The following is a 10848-nucleotide window of genomic DNA, read 5'->3' as shown; positions in this document are numbered from 1 at the left end:
CTGTGGGGCTCTAAAAAGTGCTGTGCAAGGGACAGCTTGGATACACCCAAGTACTGCATAATTGTAGGGATATGTAAGTGTAGGTTTTGATGGGATTTTAGGAAAAAATTCTTCCCTGTGAGGGTGGGGAGGCCCTGGCACAGGGTGCTCAGAGCAGCTGTGCCTGCCCCTGGATCCCTGCAAATGTCCAAGGCCAGGTTGGATGGGATTTGGAGCAACCTGGGATAGTGGAAGGTGTCCCTGCCCATGACAGGAGTGGGATGAGCTTAAAGAACCCTCCCAACCCAAACCATTCCATGATGAACCTACAGCTGATAAACAGGAGCCTGGCAGGCACTGGAAGAGCAAGAAGCACCAGTTTGTACTGGAAAAGGATGCTCCTTCAGGGACTGATTCACAGAAAACCCAGCAAAATCCCTGCTACCCAGGGTGTCCCACCCTGCAAGGGATTTTTCTGCTGCTTGAGGGAGGGTTTGCTCTTGAGTCTCCATGTGACACTAGGGAGAGTTTTGGGTTTGCTCTTTCCTGTTCTCTGTTTGGAAGGGGCAAGATGTGTTGCAGAAATGTCAGAAAAGCAATCTGAAAACAAACTGGCGAAGTCCCAGTGGGAACTGGAGCTCCTGGGAAACCTGGAGCTGCTGCTGCCAGTAAAGTTGGAGCCACAATCCAGGATTTGCTGTTGCTCATGGGGGCTTATAAATAACCTGTCCGTGGTCATTCAGGGCCACCTGGATGTCCAGCCCAGCTCCTCAGGGTTGTGCCATTCCCAAAACACCCGGGAAAAGCCACAGTGCTGGTGAAGATCCTGCTGGTGTGGCTTGTCCTGTCTGCGGGAGCTGCCCTGAGCCAGTCCCGGCATCGGTGAGGTTTTATTGGATTTCCTGTTTTGCCTCCACACTCTGCTGGGTTTGGGCCATCTGAAACAGCATTTTCCAGCCCTGAAAGCTCTTTTTTTTCCCCCCCAAGCAAACAAGGAAAACATGGCCTTTTGTTATTTATGTTTTTTGTGAGAGGAGGAGGAGATTTGGGACAGAATGAGCCCCAGGGTAGCGGCTTTTCTGCCTGCTCCTGGAGTTTTCTGCCTGTCTCTGGCACACTTTAGGTATCAAAGCAAATTCCTCCAGTTTGTCTGGGTCTCCCATCTGGTCTCCCCCATCAGCACCCATTCTGTGCTTCCCAGAAACGCTGCATGGGGTGGAAATGTGCATCCAATCATGGGAAAAGCTGTTTTCTATCAATCCCTCCCTGCCTACATTTACTTAAAAAATTTCCTGAGGGTTTTCTGAGGAGGAGACCTCAGAACCCCTGCACTGGCCACTTTTCAAGGCTTCTCTGAGCCCCAGACTTGGGTGTCCCCCCCAAATTGTGTCACTGCTCTGAGAGGAGATGTGGAGCATAATGAGAATATTCCGAGCACTTAAAACAATACTCCTGAAGCTTGAATACACATTGGGATCATTTTATTTCCTCAGAGTTTGAAGCTTTCAGGGCATACTGGAGTCAGTTTTATACATTTTCTCAGTACCCACTGAAGGTTGGGATGGTTTTTGGTGGTCAAAGCAAAACTGAAAGTTTGGATAACATCTTCATGTGCAACCACACACGTCAGCAACATGACAAACAACACAAGACTCCCAAGAACAACACAAGAGACACCAATGACAAGTCCCTGTTTTTGCAGCTCACACCAGAGCTCTGTGAGTTCATGTGCCCTGGGAGGTGTCACATTTCCCTCTTTGCTTGTGGCATGTCTATCATAGTTTTTCTTCCAGATATTGATCTCCCATAATTAGCCAAGCACCTGCAGCTCCCAGGAGCCAGGTGGGTCCTTCTGCTCAGCTCTGGGTGCCTTTTCCAGCAGTGTGAGCTAAGCCCAGTTTGTTGAGCCCTCTCTTATAACACTGATGTGACATAGGTTAATACTCTGCTTGGTTACAGTCTTGCAGTCCAGATTAGGTTGCATTGGACCCAGGTGATGGATTTTCATAGTAGAAAAGGTTCAGTTTACATGGAGATGATGAACTGTCCTGATCCAGAGCCCAGTGTGAGTGTGGTGGATGCTCCAGGTGATGGTGGCTGTAGGTACCCAGGATCAGGGCTGAAATCCCCAGAGCTGTGCCAAGGCTGAGCCTCTCACTCACAGCTCAGGGTTCAGAAGGATTCTCAAAATGGCAAATCTGCAGAAGTACTGAAACACCCGAAATGAGGCACCTGAACCCACTGCAGTCCAGCCATTGGCATCAACAATGGCTTTTGAGGGGATGGAAGCCAACAGTCCCCAGCAGCAACAGCACAACCAGCAGATCTTTTGGCACCACAACGTCCTCATGGATCAGGTCCTGCCACCTGTGTCACACAGGGACAGTTCCAGACGGATTTGGAGAGCAGAGCAGTCCTCCCTGCAGCTCTGAGAAGCCCCTGCATGGACAGGGCTCTCACGAGATGGACTCCAGCAGCAGCTCATCGGGGGGCACAGTGGGGATGTCCATGCTGTTTATCTGGCCAAAGAACTTGGGAAGAGACCAGAACTTGAGGCGGGGGAGATTCCTCTTCCTGACGCGGATGTCGTGGGCGGTGTCGGTGCCGGAGGCGCTGCTGCGGCGGGGCGGGAGCCGCGTCCTCAGGGCCACGCAGCCGTGGCGCAGCAGCTGCGCCTGGAACTCGGAGGTCATGAAGTAGTAGAGGACGGGGTCCAGGCAGCAGTTGAGGCTGGCCAGGCACAGGGAGATGGGGTGGAAGCGCAGCGTGCTCCGGTGCAGGGCGCAGTCCCGGATGACGTTCTCGATCACCATCATGAAGAAGGGGAAGTTGATGTGGTAGGGGGTGAAGCAGATGAAGAAGACGGCGGCGCACATGAGGACCATCCTCAGGGCCTTCCGCTTCTCTCCAGCATCCTGCAGCGCCGTGGGGCCCTCCCGCAGGGAATGCCACATCCTCCACGTGCACCAGGCGATGGTGCCGAAGGGGATGACGAAGCCAAACAGCTCCGCCACCGTCACCAGCGCGATGGCGGCCCCGGGGCTGAGCTGCTTCACGCCCAGGTCCGAGAAGCAGCTGTTGATGGAGTTGGACAGGGCTGGGCTCCTGACGATGATGAGGGGCAGGCAGGCAGCCCCCACCAAGAGCCAGACCAGGGCGCTGATGGCCACGTCGTAGCGGCGCTTCCAGCCCTTGGCTCGGAAGGGGTGCAGCAGGAACAGGTACCGCTGGATGCTGATGCAGCTGAGGAAGCAGATGCTGGCGTACATGTTGAGGTACTTCAGGTAGAAGCACACCTGGCACAGGAAGCTCCCGAAGGGCCAGGTGTGGTTGATGTAGTAGTAGGTGCGCAGGGGCAGCGAGAGGACGTGGGCCAGGTCGGCCACAGCCAGGTTGATCATGAAGATGACGGCTTTGCTCTTCCTGCTGAGGAACCGGCACAGGACCCACAGGGCAGCGCTGTTGGCCAGGAGCCCCGGGATGAAGATGAGGGTGTAGGTGGTGGCGTAGAGGGTGGACTGGAAGGACATCTGGGGGTCAGAACAGTTCCTGGAGGACACGTTGCTCTCCATCCTGGCTGAGACTCTTCGCTCATGGGGCAGTCACAGCAGGGGAAGGGGTCCTGGAGTGAGAAAAAAGATGCTGTAAAGCCAAAATCTCTCCATGGAGTAAGTGTGCTTTAGGATAGAAGAATCAGTTGTGTGCAAGTCAGTGTGTGTGGGGAAGGGTGACCCCACTCCCAGGGAGGGATTCCAGGCATCCTCCACCCTCTCCCTGCAGAGGTGCTCTGCGGGATCTCGTGAGATGCCCCAATTACAGTGAATACCCTGAGCTCTGTAACATCCATCTCTTGATTGCCAGAGAGCTTCTGCAGCTCCCAGGGTTTTCCAGAACCACTTTTATTTTATCAAGTTTCCCATCACACTCTGTCAAATCGGTGCTCTACATCTACAAGCAATTTCAGCTGGACTGTAAATAAATAGAGATTTGAAATAGATTTAGGCACTGTCTTTGCAGATCCATGCAGGGATCTAATGTGAATCGGCAGCAAAGGCAATAATTAACATCCCCAGGCAGCTGAGGCCAGGGGAGAGCTGCAGACAGATCCATCAGCTCTGGCTCCAGAGTTAAGGGTAGATTTATAAGTTAATAACTGGCCGAACACACGCCAGTTGCTCTGTTGGCCCTGCTAACTCAATTCCAGCACTCCCGGCACATTGTGCAGGCATCGTGCTGGAGCAGCAGGAATTATCCCTCAGCAGCAGGAATTATCCTTCAGCAACTGCTCAGGGCATGCAGGGAGACAAATACAACTCCTCTCTAGTTAAAGTAGAAATTATTCTCCTCCATTTACCCATCCCAGCTCACCCAGCGCTGAGGGGATTATTAGTGGGTCATGGGGAGTTCAGGTGTTCCTGCTGCTCACTGGAGAGGTGATGGATTTTGCTGTTCATTAGCAGATCCCAAGGGAAAGAATTTGTTCTTTTGGGAAGAGGGGATTTGGCAGCAGCAGGATACAAACCCAGGGGCTGCAGCATCATCTGGAACAAACAGGGGGATTTTCCCCCTTGGAAATGGAACCTGTGAGAAGTGGGCAGCCTGCCCTGCCCTTCCCTGCCTGGAGCTGGGGCTGGCAGAGCCCTCAGCACCTCCTGTCACTGTCACCCAGCCCCTCATCAGCAGTAATTAATTAAGAAGCAGCCACAGTGTTGTTTCCCAGAGCCTGGTGTTTGTCACAGGGATGGATTTCCAGGAGCAAATTCATCCCAATGCTTCAAGGTATCGGATGAAGTCTCCTCCATCCTGCTCTTCCTCATCTGGGCAGCTCTTTGGTGGGGTTACCATGTTTTCAGGATCAGGAGGAAATCATAATTTTAGATATTTTATATTTTTATGTGCAGATAAATATCTAAAATACAGCCATGGCCTCTCAGCTGGCTGCCCCCAGCCTCACCTCTGATGCCAGCGGGGTCAGTGCTCCCACCCTGCTTTCCAAACTGAGCCTTTCCCAATCTGCCTTCCTGCTTTTCCGTGTTTTTCCAGTGGAACTGGGGCTGCTGAGTGAGGGCACCTCTCAGTTGCCGACTGTGCCAGAGCTTTGTGATTGCTCCACTGAGCTGGGAAAGGCAGGGGAGAGTAGGCATATGTGCTGAGGGAAAACTGGGAAACAGCTCCTTGGTCCCTGCAGGGTCCCTGTGCCCCTCACCTGCCCAAAAATCCATCAGGGACTTGTGCCCTTGGCACTCAGTCTGTTTAACCCAGGCAAAGGGGTGGCAGGACTTGTCTTCACACCCCTGCAGAAAATAGAGAGGACAAACTGCCAGGGAGGGTGGGGGATGCAGCTGTTCCCAGCCCCTGGCACAGCTGTCCAGTGACAGAGGTGGCACCTGGTGTGGGCTCATGGAAGGGGTCACAGAGCCCACGGTGTGCCTGCCACACAGCTCAGCCCAAATCCTACACCTCTTCCATGGGGAGCTCCCTGCTGCTTTTCTCCACGTTTTCGACTTTTCCTGGGAGCACAGGAGTGCCTGTTCCTGGTGGGAGAGCTGGCTGGCACTCCTGGTACCCCACACAGTTTTGGAGGGCACTGGCAGGAAAGCAGCAGAGATCTCCACCCTGGGCGGGGGTCAGGCCAGGCTTGTTCACCACAACAATTCCTGGGAAGGTGGAGTTGTACATTTTTTATTGTTTTCCAGTTTTCCCTTTGCCCCACATCCCTCCAGCTTCCCCCTGCCTTGCTGGGGGTGCCAGAACAGAGATGCTCCTGTGGGCTCTGTCTGGGGTTTGGTTCAGTGCCTTTATAAATCTTGTATAAAATGTTCCTGCCGTTCTTTGATTATTTTCCCATTTCATCCATGCATGGATTTAAACACAGGCAGGAGCAGGGAGTGTTTTTTTTGGCAAGGCTGAGTTTTAATCAGCTGAAATTCCACGAGGGAGCCCAATATCAGTGCCCGAGGAGCCAGAGCACTGACTGTGGATGCAGCCCCGCCATTCATTAAACATCAAATAACTGCAATTAATTAGGAGGCCAAGGCAGCTCTTAGAGCACCCGGGGCTGATTTTTGGAGCGTTCCTGGAGGCGAATGTGGCTGGAAACCGCCCGGCTCCTGTGAATCAGCCCGGGCCCCACCCAGCCCCACACCACCGCGGTGTTCCTGCATTTGCTGCTCCCGATCCATTGGCAAACTCGCCCTCATCTTTTCCATGGGCTGCTCGGACAGCCCAGGCTAAAGCTGAGCTCCAGGCATGGCTGGGGAGAGCCCCCCGAGCTGGGGAATGGGGGCAGAGCTGCCTCCCTTCAGCGCTGGGATGCTGGAGGAAAAAGCAGGCTTGGGAAAAAAAAAAATTAAAAATAATAATAAATCCACTTATGGCTTAAAATGCGGTCTTGGTTTAAGTAGTGGAGTTTTCTGGCTCTGGGGTTGTAAGCAATAATTTTGTTTGTTTAATCTAGGCACTAATAGGAAATGCGTAAATAGAGCTGGTTGCTGATGGCAGCCTCTGTCAGTAAGGACAAAACTAAGGTTTTTTTGGCTAAAACAGCCTCTCCCCATGTCCTCCCCCACACCACAGCCTGTCCCAGGCACCGACTCCCTTCACCCACCCTCGGAGACCAATTTGTGGGCGCAGCAGAAGCGGCTGAGAATGTTGCACCAGCTCCTGCCCGATAACCATCTCTTGAAGAACTACAGAGAAATTATAAAGTTGCTAAAACTGCACCAGTTTCAGCCTTCTGAAGCAAAGAGCAGAAACGCCACTCACCTTGCTGGGCTTCCCATGCTCCGGGGGGGTCATAGCCGTGCTAGGGAGCAGCCAGCGTCCTGCTTTTATTTCCCACTGCTTCTCTCAGCAATCCCAGCGCCTCCTCGTTCAACTTCCACATGGTTTCGGAGCGCTGGAATCTTGCCGGCATCTGCAGCCCGGTCCGGTGGCTGCAGAACAGGAAATCCTGTATTTTGTTTCTCTTCTCCGCACCAAATGTGTGCAGCTAATGACGTTAAAGCCGCTGGGAAGGCGATGACGTCGTTTGGTGGCAGTGCCCTGGGATGGACACCTCGGATTTGTGTCCCCGCTGGGCACAGGGGCTGTGGGAGGGGATGGTGCCCTTCCCTCCGGCTGCTCCTGCTCCACTCCACGGTCACTTTGCCCGGGAAGAGCTGTAAAATACAGGAGCAGCCTCCCAATAAGCGCTCGCTGAAGGAAAACCGAGCGCTCTGCCAGTGTGAGTTACTGGAAGGGAGTAATTTTCCCTCATTTTCTTGGAAGCTTGGTTAGCCTCAGACTATCAAGGCTGCAGGCTAAAGCTGGAGGGTTTGGGCTTTATTCCTGACATAATGTGATGGTTTAAGGTGGAGATTTCCCCCAAAATATTGTTGTTTAAAAAACCCATAACATGCATCATTCCCAACCTTATTCTTTAATTCCTTTAATTCCCTTCCTATATATATATGCACATATAGAAAATTTTTAGCTGTTTTTCTGCCTGCTGAGCATGACTTCCTTTCTGCAGGGCTGAAGAAGTGGTGTAACTTCATGGTGTGACTTATGAGCTGCCTCTTTTCCAGCTGAGCAGTTTTTACTTGATATCCAGAGTCACAGCTCACGGCCCAGGGCTTGCACAGATAATTTGGCTGTTGGAAGTAACATAAAAATAGAAATACTATTCCTTTTCCTGGAGGTAACATAAAAATAGAAATACTCCTACCCTATTTTTTGTAAATGGTTGTGTAACCTCACAAAATTAATGTGAACAGAACTGTGGAAGAGAAATGAAAGGAGGAAGATCTCATAAACTTGTTACCAGCTCAGGGATTGGGGTCAGGAGTGCACCAGAGCTGTGGCACCCACTCAGCTGCCAGGTCTCCTTGTGTCCAGAAATCACAGAATCTGAGAGTGATTTGGATTGGGGACCTTAAAGACCCTCTGATTCCAACACCCCTGCCATGGGCAGGGACACCTCCCACTATCCCAGGTTGTTCCAAGCCTGTCCAGCCTTGGACACTTCCAGGGATGGGGCAGCCCCAGCTTCGCTGGGCACCCTAAATCCCCATAGTTCTCATCTCAGAGGATTTGGGAGATGCAAGAGCTGTTTACCATTTCCAGTTTTCTTCCTGTGCATCTCTTCCAGCAGCTGGTGCTGATCCTGGGAAGAAGGAGCAGCCCTTGTGTGTTTGTGGAGCATTCAGAGAGCACAGAAGGGAGGCTGGCACTGTGCCCTGTCCGTGTCCAGAGGGCAGAGGTTAATCCCAAAGTGAAGGGGCTGTTTTATCAGGATATCCTGCCTGGGACATCCTATTTCTGTGTCTGCAGCAGCATATCCAGCCATCCCTGAGCCCTATTTTTAGGTGTTTGTTTCCAGCTGTGCTGCTGGGGAGGGAGAGATCAGTGGATGTCAGACCCAAGTGAGGGCTTTGTAACCAAGCTGAGCTCTTCTTCTGCTCTTTGACTTTTTGGAGAACTTTTGCAGAGGATCACAACATTTCTGGCCACGAAAAGCTGAGGGATTGACAAACCTCATCCTTCCACACACATGGATCAACCTCTCCATTCTTCTTTCAAATTGAGCATGTTTTTGTTTAGCATTTCTGTTTCTCTGGCTCATCCCCAACGTGCCTTTCACACTTGGCAACGTTCTGCTTTCAAAGGCAGAAGACCTAAAATAATTTTTTTAATAACTGTGAGACTTTATCTAAGGCCTCCAGATAAAGGTCTCTTCTCCTGCAGCCTGGAATCCTGTGGGCAGGGGGCCAAATGCAGATGATCAGCGTCTCTCAAGCGCTCAGCATTGAGAATATCTGACAGGATGCACCTGAAGGATGTATGAAAAGCAGGGGGAGGAGGAGGTTTGCTCACACAAAGCAGCTTCACCCTTGTGCAGGGAGCTGAGCAGGGCTGGGTGAGCCCCCAGCTCATTGTCCCTCTCGCTGTCACACAGAGTTCTGTGCAGGGAGAGCATTTTGGAAAGCTCTGATTTATTTTACAGCAAATAATTATCAATGGCTCCCTTACTTTTTGGGCTAAGCCTTTGTCTAATCCACAAACCCAGCATTTTTGGTTAAAATGTACCATTCATCCCCAAAATCTTTTAAGTGCAATGAAGTGGTTTCATGTTTTTGAGCTGTGGGGTTGTTATCCTGCATTTCCAGTATATTTTGTTTTTCCTCTGGGCAGAGAGCTGATAATTTCATTTAAGGGAAGCAAGAGGTACTGCAAGATCCTGCAGCTCAGAACCTGAAGCTGCAGAAAGGCTTTAAATCCCTGAGGAGTTTTTCCCAAATAGGTTTGTCCTCATGCACAGGAGGGCCCTTTCAAGCAGGATGGGAGGTACCAGAGATCTGCTTCTGGTTAGGATGGGGTGGCACTGCAGAGAAACACATTTGCTTTTTGCTAAAAGGTGAATGGCTCATGTTCTAGAGGAAAAGAAATGTGTTTGCCCAGGGCTGTGCCTTGGGGACAGGCCAGTGCAGGTGGCTTGGAGACATCACCACATCTCCATCCTGAACAGTTCCCTTCAGAAGATGCTCCAACCCCAGAAGCCCTTCTGATCCATCTTTCACACCCCTGTGGAGCTGTACCAAACCTCTTGATTTGGTTCAATTCTGCCTTTCTGTAGCATGTCTGTTAAACCAGCTTTTTTGTGTCTGCCCAAGAAAGAAGAAAAGTCTTTTTCTACTCGTGAGTCTGGGCAGCAGGACCAGCACAAGAGATAATCCAGGAGCAGCATCATGAAATTATATTTCCTCTTGTCAAAATAATAAACATGTTTTTTGGTCACAGGAAATGGGGTGAATTACAGGAACCTGAGCCAGGCTTGTTGTACCTCTGATTGTGTGAGGCAAAGCAGCCCCTGCAGCCCAGGTCCTGGGTCAGATCCAGCACCAGCCAGCAGGGAAGGCAGCTGGGATAGTCTCCTCCTCACTGGAATGCCTGTTTTCTTCTCTTGACATGCACACTGAGGTTTTGGAGGCCTGAACTGAAGGATTTGGCTATCACATGTGGGTTTTTGGAGGCCAAATGGATCATCTTGGACTTCCAAAAACTGCAGGTTTTCTCTGATCTCTGCTCTGAGCTGTTGCTGTCTGGGCTGGCCCATCCTGACTGACTTTCCCTGGTGGTTTAAACCCATCTGGCAGCTGAACCCCATAGAGGTGGTTTAGTTCTACCCCAGCCAAAACCAGGGCACTTTCCCCCACACCAGAAGAGACTTTCAGTCAGAGTTATCTGATCCCCTGCACACCACAGGATTGAAAGTGGTGAATGGGACTTTTCCTCACAGCTTGCAGCTGCAATATGGAAAAGGAGAGTTTTGGGGAACCTAAGGGAGTTCAGAGGGTGAGTGAGGCAGGAAAATGTGGGGAGCTGAGGTGCTTGGGGATGCAATCATGGAGATGGAGAAAGTTATCTCTGATGGAGACATCAAATCCTTGCTAAGGTTATGGGCAGGAGAGCCACTGTCACTCCTGGACACACAGCAGCTGGAGCAGGTATTCCCATGCCTTGTCCATCTCCCACTACCTAGGATACCTTCCCATGCTCAAAATACTTCTAGATCTAATAGAAATGTGGTAGATTCAAAAATTATTAAATAACCACTATTCAGAGTGGAAACAAGCAACAAATCAGTTTAAGACTAATAGAAGTTGTGCTCCTTCATTTGAACCCTGATCCCAGGAGGAGCTGATCCCACGCAGTTTTCCAGGTACCAGTGATACTACAAAACTCAGCTGATGTTTGCAAAACAGCTTTTATTTTGGTTTTTTTTTTTTTTTTTTGAGCATCAGTTCTTGGGAAGTAAAACCCACAGAAGGAGCTACAGAGTTCCCGTAAGTGCCCTCAGCTTGTTTTCACAAGCTGATCAAGGGAGAG

The 10848-nt window shown here is 51.1% G+C and overlaps 1 protein-coding gene across 1 annotated transcript; it reads right to left on the bottom strand.

The window, feature by feature from the left end:
- Positions 1-1475: 1475 nt before the first annotated feature.
- Positions 1476-6953, bottom strand: LOC131563964 (putative P2Y purinoceptor 10). The gene is made up of 2 exons (XM_058814205.1): positions 6745-6953; positions 1476-3601 (listed from the first exon to the last, which is right to left on the bottom strand). Exon 2 carries the CDS (start codon positions 3549-3551, stop codon positions 2436-2438), a length of 1116 nt encoding a protein of 371 aa, XP_058670188.1. The 5' UTR covers positions 3552-3601; positions 6745-6953; the 3' UTR covers positions 1476-2435.
- Positions 6954-10848: the final 3895 nt, after the last annotated feature.

The sequence above is a fragment of the Ammospiza caudacuta genome, chromosome 14 (assembly GCF_027887145.1).
Source record: "Ammospiza caudacuta isolate bAmmCau1 chromosome 14, bAmmCau1.pri, whole genome shotgun sequence".
Classification (NCBI taxonomy): Eukaryota; Metazoa; Chordata; class Aves; order Passeriformes; family Passerellidae; genus Ammospiza; species Ammospiza caudacuta.
This window is presented reverse-complemented; position numbering and strand designations above follow the sequence as displayed.